This window comes from Canis lupus, chromosome 10 (genome assembly GCF_003254725.2).
Source record: "Canis lupus dingo isolate Sandy chromosome 10, ASM325472v2, whole genome shotgun sequence".
Lineage (NCBI taxonomy): Eukaryota > Metazoa > Chordata > Mammalia > Carnivora > Canidae > Canis > Canis lupus.
Window position 1 is genome coordinate 17636712 of NC_064252.1, and position 18333 is coordinate 17655044.

Here is an 18333-nt window from a genome sequence, read left to right on the forward strand (position 1 = left end):
AAACATACTTGAATGTCCACTCAACAACAAAACAGGGATGCCTGGGTGGTTCAGCGGCTGAGCATCTGCCTTTGGCGCAGGGTGTGACCCCGGGGTCCTGGGATCGAGTCCCGCATCAGGGCCCCTGCATGGAGCCTGCTTCTCCCTCTGCCTGTGTCTCTGCTCCTCTCTCTCTGTCTCTCATGAATAAATAAAATCTTTGAAAAAAAAAAAAAAAACAACAAAACACTTTATTTTCACCTAACAAGATGCATCTGTCCTTATTACAGGTGAAGAATAAGCATTGATAATGAGCACACCTGCAGTCACAGACGCCCCTATAGCAACAGTTGGCTGCATTTCGTACTCCTTGAATTCTGTTTCCGTCCCACTGAGTATTCTCTTATGCCCTTATGTTAAAGTGAAATAATAGATAACCTCCGACCACCTGTTTATTTTAAAAACTGGAAAGGAGAGAGAAGAAAATGGTCGGTATATACAAGTAAATACTGTAATGTGCGGGGCACCTGGGTGGCTCAGGGGTTGACCATCTGCCTTCAGCTCAGCTTGTGATCTCAAGGTCCCAGGATCGAGTCCTGCATCGGGCTCCCCGCAGGGAGCCTGCTTCTCCCTCTGCCTGTGTCTCTGCCTCTCTCTGGGTCTCTCATGAATAAACAAAATCTTTTTTAAAAACCCACTGTAATGTGCAAAGAGAAAATATGTAGAGCTACCACAATCCTTGTTTCTGTAATTGCTCTTAAGATATTAATATGTATGGCTCCCTAACAGACTTCTCTTCTAAACTGCCTTATAGTGTACACAAAATGGTGAAAATAGAGCCAAGCTGAATTCAGTATTTCTGACACAGGAGGAGGATCAACTAAAATAAATTCTATCACTAAGAACACCAAATGCAAAATTATTCACCAATAAATTGAAAAAAGTAAAACTGTGGTGTAAAATGAGTGCTGCCCAGGGGCACCTGGCTGGCTCAGAAGAATATATGAGTCTTGGTCTCAGGGTCATGAGTTTGATCCCCATATTGGGTGCAGAGATTACTTAAAAATAATAAAACCTTGGGGGATGCCTGGGTGGCTCAGCAGGTGAGCATCTGCCTTCAGCCCAGGGTGTGACCCCGGGGTCCTGGGATCGAGTCCTGCATCGGGCTCCTCACAGGGAGTCTGCCTATCCTTCTGCCCATGTCTCTTCCCCTCTCTGTGTCTCTCATGAATAAATAAATAACATCTTAAAATAAAATAAAATCTTAAATAAAATAAACACTTCCTTCTGAGTGCCATCAGAACAGGAGGAAGTGTGGTCCTATCCTGTTCTACAAGAACCGCCACACTTCAGCCAGACAGAAGCCAGGGCATCATAAGACTACTGATCCATAGGCCCACATGAGAGAAACACAGGGAGATCTGAACTTCTGTATGCCATCACCAAATTCCTGCATGTCATGACAGGAAACCATGAAAGCAGCAAGAGTAAAATGGCCCATCACATAAAGGGTAACAATGATACAACTAATAGCTGAAATTTCATAAGGGGACAATGACCATGAGGCAATAGAATGACACATCCAAAGTGCCAAAGGAAAAGTAAAACCTGGGATCCCTGGGTGGCGCAGCGGTTTAGCGCCTGCCTTTGGCCCGGGGCGCGATCCTGGAGACCCGGGATCGAATCCCACGTCGGGCTCCCGGTGCATGGAGCCTGCTTCTCCCTCTGCCTATGTCTCTGCCTCTCTCTCTCTCTCTCTCTCTCTGTGTGACTATCATAAATAAATAAAAAAAAAAAAAAAAAAAAAGGAAAAGTAAAACCTGTCACTGAAAAAATTCTATACCCAAAAATACAATCCTCGGAAATGAAGGTGAGATCAAGACGTTCACAGACAAAATAGAAAATTCATTGCTGACGGATCTGCCTTATAGGAAGTACCAAAGATAGTTCCTCAAGCTGAAAGGAAATGACACAAGATGGTCATGCAAATCAGCAAGAATGAATGAAGAACCAAATTCAGCATCGTGTAAAAAGTATCACTACCAGGCAGCCCGGGTGGCTCAGCGGTTTGGCGCTGCCTTCAGCCCAGGCATGATCCTGGAGACCTGGGATGGAGTCCCACGTCGGACTCCCTGCATGGAGCCTGCTTCTCCCTCTGCCTGTGCCTGTGCCTCTCTGTCTCTCTCAATAAATAAATAAAATCTTTAAAAAAAAAACCTGAAAAATAAGGAGAAAATCCGAAAAGCACAGAAGAGAACAGCCAAAGACGATGATGGGGCAGCTGCAAAAGGTGTACCCGACATGGGATGAGAACACCAGAAGGAAAAGAAAGACAAGGAATAGAAGAAATATTTGAAATCTTTCTACATTGTACAAAAGTTTCCAGCTAGTGCAATAAGGCAAGAAAAAAATTAAAGGCATACATATTAGAAAGGAAGAAGCAAGGGATGCCTGGGTGGCTCAGTGGTTGAGTGTCTGCCTTTGGCCCAGGGTGTGGTCCTGGGATGAGTCCCACATTGGGCTCCCCACAGGGTGGCTGCTTCTCCCTTTGCCTGTGTCTCCGCCTCTATCTCTGTCTCTCTCATGAGTAAATAAATAAACCTAAAAAAAAAAAAAAAAGAAAGAAAGGAAGAAACAAAATTACCTTTATTCACAGATGATATGATTATCTATTTAAAAATCACAAGGGACACTCATAAAAAAAAAATCACAAGGGACAGTGCGCCTAGGTGGCTCAGTCATTTGGACATCTAGATGCCTCTGGTTCAGGTCGTGATCTCAGGGTCCTGGGATCAAGCTCCCTGTTCAGCGGGGAGTCTATCTCTCCTTCTGCACCTCCCTCCCCCCCATGCTCTGTCCCTCTTTCTCTAAAATAAGTAAATAAAATCTTAAATATACATATATAAGGAAAGGGGCGCTTGGGTGGCATAGTCGGTTAAGTGTTCAACTCTTGGTTTCGGCTCAGGTCATGATCTTGGGGTTGTGAGATTGAGCGCCCACCCCCCCCCTGCTCTTACACACACTGTCTGTAAATAAATAAAATCCTAAAAAAAAAAAAATCTTAAGGAATCTATTAAAAAAAAAAAAGCCTTACTAGAAATAATAGTTTACCGAAGTCAGAGGATGATATATCAATAGATAAACAGCAGTTATACTTCTATTTGCCAGCAACAAGTAATCTGAAAAAAATTTTTAAAGATTTTTAAATTTATTTATGGGGGGGAAGAGCAAAGGGAGAGGGAGAAGCAGACTCCCCTATTGAGTACAGGACCTGATAAGGGGCTCCAGGACTCCAATATCATGACCTGAACCAAAACCGAGCCAGACATTTAACTGACTGAACTACCCAAGTGCCCCTGAGAATTTTTAAGAAAAAATATTCCATTCACAGGAAAAGTGTGGGTGAGTGGATGGGTGAAATAGGTGACTGTGATTAAGAGTACACTTATTGTGATGAGTACTGAGTAATACATAGGATTGTTAAATCACTATATTGTACACCTGCAACTAACATAATACTGCATGTTAATTATACTTTAAAAAGAAAGAAAAAATTCCATTCACAATTGTATCAAAATGAATAAAATACTTAGGAATAAATTTAACAAAAAAAGGGAGTGCAGAAAAGAGTTGATGCAGCCGGCTAACCACTTAGTCATAGAAAGCCCCTGCTTACCAACTTAACCCTTGGTGGGCATCTGGGAACATGGATTTCAGGAGAGTTCCCATCACTCCAAGGAGTGATCAGAGGGGCTCATAATGTCTAAACTCAATGTGACTTCTACTGACCACCCATTTTCTTTCTGGGCATCTGGAATTTGGGCAGTCACTGGACCAGAGCTGCTTATCTGACTGGTCCTGTAGGGAGCTGGATGGTGTTCCTTCCCCTAAAGATATCCACCCCAAACCTGTCAACATGATCTGTGGAAAAAGGGTCTTTGCAGATGTAATTAAGTTAGGATCTTGAGATCATCCTTGATTCGGGGGGTGGGAGGGGGCACGGGAAGAGCAGTCCTAAATCCAATGACAGGTGTTTTTCTAAGAAAAATCAAGAAGAGACACAGAGGAGAAGGCGATGTACAAACAGAGATTAGGATGGTACACCTACAATCCAACCAAGGTTTGCAGGCAGCAATCAGAAGTTAACAGAGGCCTGAAACAAATCCTTTTTCCCAACCCTGGGAAGGAACCAAACCTGCTGACAGCTTGATTTCTGACTTCTGCCTCCCAAACTGTAAGACAATACGTTCCTGTTGTTTTAAGCCACCTAGTTTGTATCAATTTGTTACAGAGGCCTTAGGAAAGAAATACAAACTCCCAATAAGTTTCTCTAAGGAATTTCCCTGGTTGGCAACATTTCACATCCTATCACAACTCATTGACACATTTAAAGTGCCTCCTCTGGGACTCCACTGAGAAAGGACCCTGGAGGCTGGTCTCCCCGAAACTTTGCCCCAAGAGTCTTTCTCTTTGTTGGTTTTATTTTGTATCCTTTTACTGAAATCAAGATATAATGTAATGACATAGAATGACTACATGCTAAATCCTATGAACTCTCCTAGCCTATTATCAAACCTGGGTGTGCTCCAATTCCCAATGAACAAAAACATTGCCAAGAAAAATTACTGAAGACCTAAATAAATGGAGTGAAATGTCATGGCCACGTCATGCATAGAACACCAGCAACGTGAGATGGCAGTTCTCCCTAAATTGATCTGTAGATTCGATGCAATTCCTGGGAAATTTTCAGCACATGGTCTTCTTTCGTTTTTTTGTAGAAAATGATGAGCTATGGATGGTTCCATTGGTTAAGTGTCTGCTCTCGGCTCACCCATGATCCCAGAGTCCTGGGATCCAGTCCAAGGTGCTGGGATTGAGCCCCGCAACTGGTTCCCCAATCACTGGGGAGTCTGCTTCTCCTTCTCCCTCTGCCTCGCCCCCTGCTCCTGTGTGCTCTCTCTTTAATAAACAAAATCTTTGTTAAAAAAAAAAAAAGGAATTGATAAGCTACTACTAAAATTTGTATAGAAATGCAAAGGATCAATAGGATAAATGAATAAACAACTGTAATACACTTACAAAGAAGCATACTCTGCAGTAAGAAGGGATGAGCTCGGGAAATACACCACAAAATGGATGAATATCAAAAACATTGTGGAGGCGCCTGGGTGGCCTAGTCTGTTAAGCGTCTGCCTTCCGCTCAGGTCATGATCCCGGGGTCCTGGGATTGAGCCCAGCATCCGTCTCCCTGCTCAGTGGGGAGCCTGCTTCTCCTCCTGCTTCTGCTGTTCCTCCTGCTTCTACGCTGCCTCGTTTTCTATCAAAATAAATAAAATCCTTAAAAAAAAAAAAAAACAAAACAAAACAAAACACATTACGGTGAGTGAAAGAAGCCAGACACACAAGACTTCACGCTGTATGATTCCACTTTTATGAAGTTCTGGAACAGGGTCACTCGTGGTGCAAAGAATCATGGAATTGTGGAGGGTGGTGGTGCTCGACTGGAAAAGAGGCAACAGGGGACTTCCTGAGGGGATGGCGCTGTTCCTTCCTTATCCTGCTAGTTCTTTGAGTTAATGGTGATTCTAAGAACCACCTATTTCTGGGATCCCTGGGTGGCTCAGTGGTTGAGTGCCTGCCTTTGGCCCAGGACATGATTCTGGAGTCCTGGGATCGAGTCCCGCATCGGGCTCCCTACATGGAGCCTGCTTCTCCCTCTGCCTGTGTCTCTGCCTCTTGCTCTGTGTCTCTCATGAATAAATAAATAAAGTCTTTAAAAACAAACGAACAAAAAAACCCACCCGTTTCACTACACGTAAATTTTACTCCAAAGTAAATACATAAATAAAAAATTATTAATTAAAAATAAATAAATTTATTTTACTTCCCACCCCCCCCAAAAAAAAGAAAAAACTGAACTAAAAAGTACTGGTTAATAATACACACACTGAAGTATTTGGTGGGGGAGAGCACTGATGTCTACAACTGTCTTTGGACGTAATCTAAAAATAAGGTGGCTTGAGGGATGGAGACAGATGCGGGGACACAGGGTAAAACAGGTGACTGGGCGGCCGGGGTGCAGCTCACTGACCTTTTCTGCATCGGACACTTCCTAACGGGATGCTTGGGAACACTCAGTGGCGCATCGCTGTCAGCTTCGGAACAGGGGCGCCTTAGGTTCAAGGGCGGGGGTCACTGCAGAGGATGGTCGTGGCCCATCACAGCACGTCCCTCATTCTGCGCGCACGTGACCAGCTTTGGGCCGGGATTCGGACAGGCGCACGCACATCACGAGCCCCATCCGCCGCGGCGACCCGGGGCACCGGGCCCCCAGCAGGCCCCGCACTCCGGGAAGCCGCGGGGACCTGGCGGTCCTGGCCCAGACTGCGCGCAGGTGCCGCCCCAGCCTCGGGGGCTCCGGGGGGTCGGCGGGCAGGCCCACGGAGTCACGACGCGGGAGGCTGCGGACACGACCCCGCGGGGGACCACAGGCAGACACCCGGCATCGCGGGGCAACGTCCCGACCCGGCTGGAATCCGAGCCGACGACGGCAGGTGTTGGCCCTGACGCGAGCGGCGAGAGCCGCCGGGACAGGGTCCCCCCGCCTGCGCGCCACGCCCGTCCGAGCGGCACCCCCGGAAGCCCCGACCCCCGCCTGACCGACCTCCCCGGAAGTTCCGCCTCCTGGCTCCGGCCGCTCTGGCCCGCGCGGGCCCTTCTCGTTGGTGGGCTGGGCGCCGCTCCGCTGCACGGCGGTCCTCCGGCCGCCAGAGGCGCCGACGCGATGGCAGGGCCCCTCTGGCCCGCAGCTGCCGCTCCACTGCTTCGCGGCGCGGTCCCTTCCGGCGCCAGGCGTCTGCCTCCGGGCTGTTCCCCCGGCAACGCCTCGGAACCGTTCCCCCGGCAACGCGCGGCGGGCGCAGTCCCAGCCGCCATGGACGCGCTGTCGGGCGCCGGGCCTCGCCGGGCTCGCGGCCGCCTGGGCGCGGCGTCCCCCGGAGCGCGGGCTGCGGGAGCACCGTGGGCGCGCTTCTCGGCCTGGCTGGAGTGCGTGTGCGTGGTCACTTTCGACCTGGAGCTGGGCCAGGCGCTGGAGGTGAGCGGGCCGCGCGGGGGCGGCGGCATGGGGGGAGGGGGCGGCGGGGCGGGGGACGCGCCCAGCCCCCGCCCCCCGCATCCCGGGAGCAGCCCTGGGACCGACCCTTCGCAAGCCCGGCGCCGGTCACTCCTCAAAGTGCCCTCCCCGAACAGAGGACGAAGGGTCCGATTGCCAGGACGTCCCCCGAGACCAGGAGAGCGGGCCCTGCCCTCGGGGTGCCCGGCGGGTCTCTGGCCTCCACCCTCCGTGCCGCGGGGTCACTCGGTGGGAGTCCGCTCTGGCGCGGTCACCCCCTTCCCCCCTCCACACTCCCCGGCCGACGTTTGCGGCCGCGCGGCCTCCTCCGCCCACACCTACGCGTTCACCAGGCCTCACACGCAGGCTGGGGCCCTTTCCAGCCCGCAGGCGTCCTGCTCACCAGCTGCACCCGCTCGGGGGCCTGGGGTGCCCCATTGCCTGCAGGCCCCCCACCCACCCTGGGCAGCCTCCCTTCCTCCCTGCGTCCCCGGCCCTGTCACAAGGTCGTTCCTATGTCCCGAGGTCAGGACACAGACCCGGGAGCTGTGCGCGGCCAGGGGGCCAGGGGCATGTGCCAAGGCTGTGCTGACTCCTGAGAGCCTGTGGGAGACCCCAGTCTTCCAAACAGAAAGGGCGGACCCTTGTCAAGAACTTTGGGATCCGCCTGGCCAGCCCATCCCCACCAGGCGGGCGTTGCTGCTGCAGCCCCGTGGAGCACCCGGAGGTGACAGATCTGCCTGGGGCTGCAGAGCCCACATCCTCACTGTTGCTCACATTCCTTGGAAAATCACAGAAGTTAAGAGCTTTTTCTGTGTCCTTAGGGCATTCTTAAGTATATTTTTCTAGAACTTTTAGAAAGCTGATTCTCAGCAAGTCCTGTTCAAGGCTCTGTGACTTTCTGAGCCTTTGGTGAGGGTGCACAGCTCTGGCCGGGGGTTTTGGGGACGCAGGGCCTCTCTGAATCGTGAGGTCTGTGTGGGAGTCTGGCCGTGAGCCTATCAGCAGCACAGCCACACGGTCCTCATCAGGTTTGCCTCTTGCTTGGGGTCATTTCACCTGCTCAGTGCTCACCCATCTTGGACTGCCTGAGCAATGCAGACCTCGCAGCATCGTCCACGGTGCACAAATGTGGACGGCAGACCCAGAGGCTGCCTTCCAGGAGCTGGTGATCCACAGACACTGGACAAATGCAGCTCAGAGGGAGGGGCCGGGCATGGCTGGTCTTGGAGGAGGAGGAGGAGAGAGGCAGGCGGGGAAGAAGGGACTGCTTGACGGAAACTGTTCCTCAGAAAAGGCAGCAACAATGAAGGCCAGGAGCTCTCCACTCACTCATCCACTAAATCCAGTAAAGCAGCCAGGCTTTGCCCTGTAGGAGCTCACGTTCTGTGCTAGGGACACAGTGGTTTGGGACCCCCAGTGCGCATGGGATACAGGGAGGGGGTTCCAGGCTGATAGGTGCAGTGAAGCCTGCGGGTGAGGCAGGGCCTTGGGGGTAGGTGCGGGACGGGAACCTGTGGATAAGCTGAGGAGGGGGCCTGGCTGCGCCTACCCAGCCTCCCTGGGAAGCCTGTGGCATGAGCTCTGCCTGGAGAGCCCCAGAGCCCCCTCCACTGTGGTGGTCGTGCCCTCCCACGCCCCAGCTCCGGCACTGCACAGTCCCAGGACCCTTTATAATCGTGAACGTTATTGATGCCAAAAAAACCTTTTTTTTTAAGATTTTATATACTCCTGAGAGACCCAGAGAGAGGCAGACACGCAGGCAGAGGGAGAGGCAGGGTCCCTGCAGGGAGCCCAATGCAGGACTCGATCCCAGGACTCTGGGATCACGGCCTTAGCCTAAGGCAGACGCTGAACTGCTGAGCCACCAGGCGTCCCCCCAAGAAGCTTTTTGTACGAATATGTGTCAACGTTTACTGCACTAGAAGTTAAAGCTGAGAAACACAATAGTTATTGAGCTGACGTTAAAATAAAAGTACTCTGTTAACGTAGACGTTTTCAAAAAAAAAAAAAACATGTAGACGTTTTCATGAAAACAGCCATATTTCCAAAACAAAATTTGGTGAGAAGAGTAAGAGGAATAGTAGCATTTGATGCTTTCACAATCAATTTTTTTTATTGAACGGTTTCACTTCAGCTTAAACCGAGCTCCTCCTCAGTGTTGAGTTTGGGGGGACAAGGCAAGTTGGAGCTCCTTGCATGCAAGCCCTGTTTCCTGACCCCCCCCCATAGACTCCTAGCACTGTGCTCTCTGGAGAGCAAAGGCCAGGGCAGCAGCAAAGCCCAAGGCACACCAGCTCCCAGGAAGACACCTCAGAGGTGCACTGGAGTGAGGGCCGTGGGGCCCCCTGCCTTTTGGGGGGATCCTGTAATGAAATCCGCTCTGGCCCTGGGCCGGCGCATAGAGCTGCTGAGCCCGAGAGCGAGCCTCAGGCCGCAGCTGCTCCAGAGTGTGGCCTGCCTCCTACATCCCTAAGGGCCTGCTGCTGACGCTGCAGGGCTCAGGGTGCTCTCCTAGGGCTCTTGCTGGGGCGGGGGTTACAGGCCAGAAGCTTCCGGGTTCCTGACTAGCAGAGGTTGGGATGAAAGCGCTCGGGATGCTGTCCACAGGCAGGGATGCCACTGTCTTCGGTGCCGTCTGACTCAAGACTAGGAAATGGGGAATCTGGGCAGGCCCCATCTAGGGGAGCAAGCCCTGGGGAACTGTGCAGCCCGAGACCTTCTGGCTAAGTGGAAGGGTTCAGGAGGGGGAACAGAGGGGAGGTGGGACCTGCAGGCAGAGCCCTGGGGTCACTTGCTGTGGGAAAGAGGCAGGTGTGGGGGTGTGGGGGTTCTGAAAACCACCTCTGGAAGCTCTGGGGACGAACCCTGGGGTGAGGGAGGCAGGGAGGTCTCAGCACAGTTGCACGAGGGGAGGGGTGCGAGAAGGGAGTTGGGGAGCTGGCCCGTGTGTGGTAGCTGACAGGAGGGAAGGATGAAGGGGACTCGCGCTGAGAAGGGCCGGAGAAGCCGGAGAGGAGGCGGTGGCCGCCAGGGAAGCATTCCTGTAAGGCAGCAGGTGACTGGGTGCCCTGTGTCCCCACAGCTGGTGTACCCCAGTGACTTCCGGCTCACGGACAAGGAGGTGGGTCCTGGCCTTCCTGGGAGCAGCCGTGGCCCCGACCTGAGCCGGCCCTCACCTGGTTTCCTGTGTTTCAGAAAAGCAGCATCTGCTACCTGTCCTTTCCCGACTCGCACTCAGGTAGCCGATCCCTGGGACGTTGGCTCTGGGGCTGGGGTGGGTGACACGCAGAAGGTGGGTACTGAGGCTGTCCAGGACCCCCATGGCCCAGGCGTGGACGTGACCACTGTCAGCATCACTGCCTGCCTGCGCCAACCCACTCCCTGCTCCCTGCTCGCTGTAGACATCCAGAGCTCCCGGCAGCAGCGCTGGTCAGGTTACCCTGATTTGCAGGGTGTCTCTAGGCAGAGCGATGGGTGGGGTCTGGTTCTTACATCCCACCACAGTGGCCACCTGGCCTTTGCTCTTCTCCAGGACTTGGCCGTCCGTGCAGGCCTGTTTTCCTGTCGCAGACCAGCCGACCAGGCCCCACACCAGGGCCTCCCGGTGTCCCCTAGGGCCCCTGTGCAAGCTGACTGCACCATGCATGCAGCTGTCCCTGCTGCTGTTGGGGGCGGTGTTTAGGTTGAGACTGAGGTTAGGAATCAGGACACAGACTTTCTGGCAGGCTGGGCTTTCTCTCTGGAGGCATTCGTGGCCTTGTCTGTGGTCCCCTCCCCTCAAGCTGGCAGGAGGGTTTCCACCCTGATATGGGCCGGGTGGGGGCTGCCTCCCTTTCCAGGCTGCCTGGGAGACACTCAGTTCAGCTTCCGCATTCGGCAGTGCGGCGGGCAGAGGAGCCCCTGGCATGCTGAGGACCGCCGCTACGACAGCGGGGCCCCTGTGTCATTGCAAGTGAGTGCGGGCTGCCTCTCCCCAGAGGCCAGGGCTGGCCTGGTGCGAGCAACCACGAGGGTTCCCAAGTGCTGCAAGCCCCACCACGCCTGTAGGTTTGGCGCCCCAGCCTCCGTGGGAGTGAGGCAGCTCTTTTCACCACTGGATGCTCCCAGGCCCCTTGAGCTGTGACCACAGTGCCTGCAGAGGTGCCCTCTGTAGAGGGGTCGGCCACCTTGTGAGCCAAGGACCCCCCAGCCTGACCTCCATGGCTGGAGAGAGTGGTTGCAGCCCTGGCCGCTGGTCTGGGTGGGCAGGAGGGAACATGGGGAGTGAGCTCGGCCCGGCTGACGCTGTTTTTGCAGAGGGAGCCAGCACACTACTTCGGTTACGTGTACTTCAGGCAGGTGAAGGACAGTTCTGTGAAGAGGGGTTACTTCCAGAAGGTGAGCCACCTGGCTGCTCTGGGGTGGTGCTGCTGTGAGGCAGGGCTGGTGCCCACGTGTCCTGTAGCCCCCAGCCACTTGGCATGGGGCACAGCTCACTGCCTGGGCCACATAGGCCACCCCGCCTGGGCAGCAGGTGAGGGCTTGGAGAGCAGGTGCCTCCTGGGCCCTCTGGGGAACAGGCGCTGCTGCCTGCCTTGGCCGTCACGGCACCTGCAGCCCCCTGTGAGCTCCCGATGTCCCTGCTCCTTGCTGCTGACGGGAGCGGGCTCATGCTTTCCAGATTAGAACAACTTCCTTCTTGAACTCAGACACCATAAGCAAAAGCTGCTTGAGTCCCGGGAAGATCATCCCAGAAATCCTGGCCATGCGCATTTCCCTGTGAAGGCCCGGGGCCCTGGCTGTGCTCTGAGGGCTCCCTGCCCCATCTGGGGCAGGCTTGGGGTGTTCTGTCCACTGGCCCTGGGGTCCAGGATGGGCCATTCCCAGGGACGGCTGTCTTGTGGAGTTTGCGGGATGCCGCTCCCCGGGTAGACTCTGGATGAGCCCGGCATCAGGGGCCCCGCAGAGCCTGCGTGGCTGGGAGGACCTCTCACCGGCCCTGCGGGTCCTGCAGTCCCTGGTGCTGGTGTCCCGCCTGCCCTTCGTCCGGCTGTTCCAGGCGCTGCTGAGCCTCATCGCCCCTGAGTATTTTGACAAGTTGGCCCCCTGCCTGGAAGCGGGTGAGTGGCTGCCAGGCGCTGCCAGATGGCACCATCTCCCTGGCTGAAGCTCTCGGCACCTCCGGCCAGCGGCTGCTGCTTGGGGCAGGTTCCCGACACTGGCCACCTGTGTCCACAGTGTGCAACGAGATAGACCAGTGGCCAGCGCCTGTGCCGGGGCAGACCCTGAACCTGCCGGTCATGGGAGTCGTCCTCCAGGTGAGGGCTGGCTGGGGAGGGAGGGCCCCAGGTCTATAGACATGCCTGCTCCCGTCTGGCAGCTACTCCCTCCATCCCCCAGGTTCGAGTCCCATCCCGGATGGACAAGCCTGAGCACAGTCCTCCGAAGCAGTGTAGCCATGAGGTGGGGCCCTGCTTCTGGGCCAGTGGCCTCGCACCTGCCTCGACCCTCCCACCTGCCCAGGCGTCCCTGCCCCACTCGCTAGGGGCCCTGTGGGGGTGGCCAGACCCTCAGCAAAGCTAGCTGGGTGCCCCCCACCCTCTCCAGTGCTATGGGGGTGCAGAGGTGTGCAGGGCAAGGGTGCAGTGCCCAGGGCTCCCCTGGGGTGAAAGGTGCTGCTCGGGGCTCTGGGGTGCCAGCTACCAGCCTTCCCCCGTCCTGATCCCATCCATCCCTCCTCCCAGAACCTGCTGCCCGCCCCAGTGGTCCTCACCAGCGTCCATGAACTGGACCTGTTCAGGTGAGCCCTGTAGGCCGCTGTCTGTTGCCTGAGTAAATGGTGAAGGGGACCCATGAGGTAAAGCCTGCACAGCGTGGGGCCCCCAGAGGGACTGCAGGCCCCAGAAGTGAACTCTGGGGCGGTTCCATGAGGGAGAATTGTAGAGAAGCCCGGGGCTCTGCTGCCACTACCAAGAGGAAGTGGGCAATGTGGGGAGGAACGTTCTAGAAATCAGGAGGGAAGGATCCGCTGTGTTGGGAGCTCCTTGCTGCGTGAGGCTGCTCTTCCCCAGGCACATCTGTGAGGGAGCCAGGCCTCGGAGACCCAGCTGCCCTGTGTTTCGGTGTGGGGGCTCAGGGCCAGGCCAAGACAGGCCGCGGTCAGAGGGTGGGGTGGCCCTGGACACCCCTGAGCATCCTCAGATGTCCTCACGCATCTTGTCCAGGGCGGTGCCTGGTGTGAGCTGGGCCCGCCTGGCCGGGGGTGCGGGTGGGCCAAGGGCTGGGAACCGCCTTCCCTGACCGCCTCTGCGGGGCCCTAGGTGCTTCCAGCCCGTGCTGACCCACGTGCAGACTCTGTGGGAGCTCATGCTCCTCGGGGAGCCCCTGGTGGTCCTGGCACCCTCGCCTGCCATGTCCTCAGAGATGGTGCTGGCCTTAATCAGGTAGGCGAGGCGGCGGGGGAGGGGGCTGTAGGAGCGGTGGGGGCTGACCTCTCTGCTGACCTCCCCGCCCTCAGCTGCCTGCAGCCCCTCAAGTTCTGCTGCGACTACCGCCCCTACTTCACCATCCATGACAGCGAGTTCAAGGAGTTCACCACCCGCACGCAGGCCCCGTAAGTGCCCTGTCTGTCCCCATCCTCCAGCTCCCCGTTGCTCCACCTCCCTGGGCCTGCCTCTGCCCCTTCTCTCTCTCTCTTCTCCTCTCTCTAGACCAAACGTGGTCCTAGGAGTCACAAACCCTTTCTTTATCAAAACGCTCCAGCACTGGCCCCACATCCTCCGTGTGGGAGAGCCCAAGATGTCAGGTGAGGCTGGCCTGGCCTCTGCCCAGGCAGCGGGGGAGGTGGGCGGGGGGCTCAGAGGCCCACCCAGCGAGAGGCTCAGCCCAGGGTGGGTCGGGCTGCAACCCTGAGGCCTGGCATTGGGTGTGTTCCCCAGGGGATCTTCCCAAGCAGGTCAAGCTGAAAAAGCCCTCCAGGCTGAAGACACTGGACACCAAGCCAGGTGTGTGCCCCTTGGGCTGCAGCCCCTCCTCTGCAGCGGGTGGAGTTCTCAGGGAACTGCTGCCCGGGGCTGGAGGCGGGAGCGGGTGGGGCAGGGCTCCAGGGGGCCTCCTGGACGGGCCTACTCTGCTGTCCTGCCAGGCCTTTACACCGCGTACTCAGGCCCACCTCCACCGGGACAAGGCGCTGCTCAAACGTCTGCTCAAGGTACAGGCCTGGGGAGGGCCGGGGAGGGGTGGGGCGGTGAGCCTGCTCTGGGTAAAGGGGTGCATGTGGCGAGTTCAGCCCGTGCCCCCCGCTTAGGGGCTGCAGAAGAAGAGGCCGTGGGACACACAGACAGCACTGCTGAGACGGCACCTGCTGGAGCTCACGCAGAGCTTCATCATCCCCCTGGTGAGGCCCGGGGCAGAGCGGGTGGGGGCACCAGGTCGTGGCCCCAGGCTCACTCCCAACCTCCCCTCCCCAGGAGCACTACATGGCCAGTCTCATGCCCCTGCAGAAGAGCATCACACCCTGGAAGGTGCGGGTCCCGGTGGCCATCTGGGGGGAGGTCTGGGAGGGAGGAGGTCATCGAGCATATGGGAGGCACCAGGGCTCTAGGCATCCGTCATAGGACAGAAAAATGGGGCCACGCATGAGGGCCTCTAGGCCCTTCTGTCTGGGTGGGGCCGTCCGGGGGTCTGTCCTGGGAGGGTGGGGGCGATGGGTCCTCAGGTGGCTGAGAAGTGTGGCAGGGGAGGGTCCTGGCCAGCTGATGGCCGAGGCCTGTGGGGCTGTGTCCCCCAGTAGCCTGAGCTCACCAGGCCCCTGTCTCAGACTCCTCCCCAGATCCGCCCCTTCCGCCAGGATGACTTCCTGCGCAGCCTGGAGCACGCGGGGCCCCAGCTCACCTGCATCCTCAAGGGCGACTGGCTGGGCCTGTACAGGTGTGTAGATGGCATTCAGGGTCCTGAGGCTCCTGCCAGGCCGCCCTGGCACACGGGGTCAGCCCACAGCTCCCGCATTTTGCCACCCGCAGGCGTTTTTTCAAGTCCCCACACTTCGACGGCTGGTACCGGCAGCGGTACAAGGAGATGGCCCACAAGCTGGAGGCTTTGCACCTCGAGGCCATCTGTGAGGCGGTAAGGGGGTGCTGGGGCCGGGGGAGGAAAGGGGGACCCAGGGGACGGTGAGGGCCTTGGTGATGGATGGCTCTGTCATGTCCCCAGCAGAACATCGAGGCCTGGATGAAGGACAAGTCTGAGGTGGAGGTCGTGGACCTGGTCCTGAAACTTCGGGAGAAGCTGGTGAGCTGTCTCCTGGCCCTGTGGAGCCTCCACCGGCCTGTGTGTAGGTCACCTGCCCCTGACCACTGCTGCCCCTGCAGGTACAAGCACAAGGCCACCAGCTCCCAGTGAAGGAGGCAACGCTCCGGCAGGCACAGCTGTACATTGAGACGGTCATCGGCTCTTTGCCCAAGGACCTGCAGGCTGTCCTGTGTCCTCCCTAGGACAGGGTCAAGCGGCCGGGGCCAGGGGCCTGGGTCTGATCACGCTTCCTTTTCCTCTGACGTGGCCCCAGCCAAGCACAAGCTCCCCAAGCCGAGCTCTCTGCTGCTGCTCCCTCACCTTGGCGCCCTGTCAGCACCCCTGGTGTTCCAGCAGTAAAAGGTGGCATTTGGAACCACAGCCTGGCCCTTGACTATGGGTGGACCCCAATGTGGCCAGAGCCTCGCCTCCCCCTGGGTCCCACCTGCCCTCTGCAGGGCCCGGGGGCCATGAGGCGGGGCTGGCTGTGAGCCCTCGTTGCTCTGGGCACAGGGCCACCCGTCCCCCTGCGGTGCCCACCTGCCCAAGCCCCGGCGCCCTGGGCCTTGTATTTGATGTGTTCTTGGGCCTACCAGGCTGTCCGGCCCCAGAGAGGCAGCGGCAGCTGCTAGGTGGACCGCCTGCTCCGTAGCTGCCACCGACCTGCAGGGGGGAGGGCGGGCCCTTCACTGTGGTCCTGGGCTGGGGAGGGGCACTGCCCTGTAGTTGGTCCAGAGGCTGCCGGGAGTGTCTGGGCCGGCGTCCTGGTCCCACTCTTGGAGCCCCGACCGCTGCTGCGTCCTGTTGGGCAGGCGCTCCAGCTGTCTCCCTCGCAGGGGCCCACCCACCGCCACGTGCAACCAACGGGTGTTGGACCCTAGACTTACTGGGTGCCCTCAGCTAGAACCGGGGCAGCGGGCTCGCTGGCAGGGAGCGGAAGGCCCTCAGAGGTGCGGACCTGCCCCATGCGCCACCGAGGAGCGCTGGCCCCACGGTACCCGTCGCGACTTAGCATAGGGCGATGGCGTTGGCCGGCAGCAGGAGGGAGGGAGGGCGGGCGGGCACGAGGTGTGGACGCGGCGCTGTGAGTCCGCAGGTGAGTCCCCCGACCTCCAGCCCTCGACTCAGCTCACCTAGGCGAGGCCCGGGTGGGGCTTTGCCACCGCCCTGAGCGGGGCCCAATGGCGAGTGGGCACAGCGGGCATGGTGGGTGCAGGCTGGAGGTGCCGCCCCTTCTCCCCTGAAGGCCTGCGGATCGGGGACTCAGAGCTACGCTGTCTGTGCCGCCTGGGCAGAGCCGCCTGATGACCGTGGCCGCTGCTCTCAGAAACGCCACTGTGGACTTGCCGGCCCTGCCCATGGCCCGGGACAGCCTGTGACCGTGGCCAGTCTGTGGGTGGCTGAGCCCATGTGAGGCGGCCTCCAAGGACGTGGCCGCTAAACAGAGTAGAGCCCGGCCGAAGCAGTGGGTTCATCTTTGCAGAAGAAACAGGCTGAAGCTCTGGGAGTGGGAGGCCCACGCTGGCCTCAGGTGCCACTCTGGGCAGCCCGCCCTGCTGGCTGGTGTGGACGCACAGCCTCCTCGCCCAGGGTGCGGTCTCCAAGGGGATCTGCAAAGGTGCCAGCACCTTCCTTGTGACTGGCCGGCTCCCTCGTGTGCCAGCCTCGGCCTCCTGAGGGCCAGGGCTGCAAGGGAGCCTGGGAAGTTGACCCAGGCCCCCCTCACAACTGTGACCCCAACGGTGAGGGCTGTGCTCCAGACGTCCCCCTGGCTGTGCTGGCCGCACTGCACACCCACCAGGTGGTCTGCCGTCGTGCGTGTGCCAAAGGGCTGGAGGACCACAGGCTGCAGGGAGGAGGGGCTGCGGGGTGGCCTCGGAGCCCCCAGGGACCTTGGCCACCATTGCTCCAGGGTGGCCCAACCAGGTCCCCCCAATTCCCCGAGTCCTCCCTTGGGGCTTTGAGGGCTGCGGCTGAGGCCCCTGGCTGTGCCTCACAGCAGTTCATCCTGGTGACCACTGTGGGCAGGGGCACTGCTGCCCAGCGGGGGGGAGTCCCAGGCTGGAGCGCGCAGGGCCGAGGAAGCACCTGTCCAGGAGTGACGGCAGCCACCAAGGCTCCCTCTCCCTCGCAGCCTGACCCCTGCACGGATGTGGCTCTGGTCGGGGCTCTGTGGGAGCTGGGCAGTCCTGCCCGCTGCATTCTCTCCCCAGAAGCTTCCTTGCTCGCGCCTGGGATGAGGTCAGCTCTGGTGTTCTGGGTCTGTCCCCTAGCAGGTCAGCGCAGGAGTGAGGAGGGCACAGGGAGGAGGGGCCCTCCTGCCCCCCTCACCCCGCCAGAGCCCCGAGGGCCTGCAAGGTAGGAGCCCACTGGCCCCGGAGGGCCTTGTGCTTGGTCCCTGGGGCCTCGAGGTTGGAGGGGCTGTGTGGTGGCTGCGGGGGGAGGGGGGAGTGGCAGGGACAGGAAGGACAGTTCTTCACCCCCGGGGCTTCCTGTGCTTTATTTAAAGATTCCTTTCCAGTCTGGGATAGCGGCCTTCCCACATTCTGTTATTAAAACGTTCTGCTGTGACAGTGCTTGTCTTTTAACTTCCTTTTTTGATAAGTTGGCCTTCTTGTGAACCCTGGTAACACTAGGGGTCCTCTGCAGCGGGGATGGGGTGGGCTTCGGTGTGGACCTGGCTCAGGGCCTCCTGGGAGCTCCGTGGGGCTGGGGCCGTCTTGGTCACCTGGGGGCTGAACAGGAGGAGGTGCTGGAGGGTGTGGAGGGGACAGGAGGAAGTGAGCGTGCTGGAAGGACGGGCCAGGGAGGGGGCATCGTGGGGGGAGCGAGGCTTTGGGCAATGGCCTCCTTCGTCCCTGGGTGTCCAGCTGCTGCTCAGCACCCCAACCTGGGCAGGAGCTGGCAGGTGAGCCCTGTTGCTGACCTGGGGGCTGGACCTGGGGAGCACCTCTCACGAGGAGGGGGGG

At 58.0% G+C, this 18333-nt stretch overlaps 2 protein-coding genes across 6 annotated transcripts; one reads left to right on the forward strand and one right to left on the reverse strand.

Annotated features, from left to right (window-relative positions):
- Positions 1–211: 211 nt before the first annotated feature.
- Positions 212–6915, reverse strand: LOC112665615 (collagen alpha-1(III) chain-like). Of its 5 annotated transcripts, XR_007413396.1 has the most exons (4): positions 6071–6636; positions 5059–5316; positions 1800–2580; positions 212–1587 (listed from the first exon to the last, which is right to left on the reverse strand). XR_007413396.1 is itself a non-coding variant. In XM_049115215.1 (2 exons), the coding sequence occupies exon 1, from the start codon at positions 6913–6915 to the stop codon at positions 6268–6270; it is 648 nt and encodes a 215-aa protein (XP_048971172.1). In that variant the 3' UTR covers positions 5389–5480; positions 6071–6267. The 5 variants fall into 5 exon arrangements, 1 of the variants encoding a protein (XP_048971172.1); XR_007413397.1 differs by having other exon boundaries at positions 212–2580; positions 6071–6629; XR_007413398.1 differs by lacking the exons at positions 212–1587; positions 1800–2580 and adding an exon at positions 2608–4938 and having other exon boundaries at positions 6071–6629.
- DENND6B (DENN domain containing 6B) lies at positions 6893–17937 on the forward strand. The gene is made up of 20 exons (XM_049115216.1): positions 6893–7075; positions 10179–10217; positions 10292–10334; positions 10936–11048; positions 11393–11473; positions 12090–12195; positions 12314–12393; positions 12476–12538; positions 12820–12875; positions 13396–13518; positions 13593–13688; positions 13786–13880; positions 14014–14081; positions 14220–14285; positions 14382–14471; positions 14545–14598; positions 14895–15004; positions 15097–15199; positions 15290–15364; positions 15445–17937. The coding sequence occupies exons 1-20, from the start codon at positions 6914–6916 to the stop codon at positions 15565–15567; spliced, it is 1746 nt and encodes a 581-aa protein (XP_048971173.1). The 5' UTR covers positions 6893–6913; the 3' UTR covers positions 15568–17937.
- Positions 17938–18333: the final 396 nt, after the last annotated feature.

What these genes read in the sequence shown, in the direction of transcription:
- DENND6B (XM_049115216.1), top strand. Translation starts at nt 6,914, where the DNA reads ATGGACGCGCTGTCGGGCGCCGGGCCTCGCCGGGCTCGCGGCCGCCTG. An exon ending in CATGAACTGGACCTGTTCAG is followed by an intron (nt 12,876 to 13,395) that starts GTGAGCCCTGTA and finishes GCGGGGCCCTAG; the next exon opens with GTGCTTCCAGCCCGTGCTGA. An exon ending in TCGAGGCCATCTGTGAGGCG is followed by an intron (nt 15,200 to 15,289) that starts GTAAGGGGGTGC and finishes TGTCCCCAGCAG; the next exon opens with AACATCGAGGCCTGGATGAA.
- LOC112665615 (XM_049115215.1), bottom strand. Translation starts at nt 6,915, where the DNA reads ATGGCGGCTGGGACTGCGCCCGCCGCGCGTTGCCGGGGGAACGGTTCC.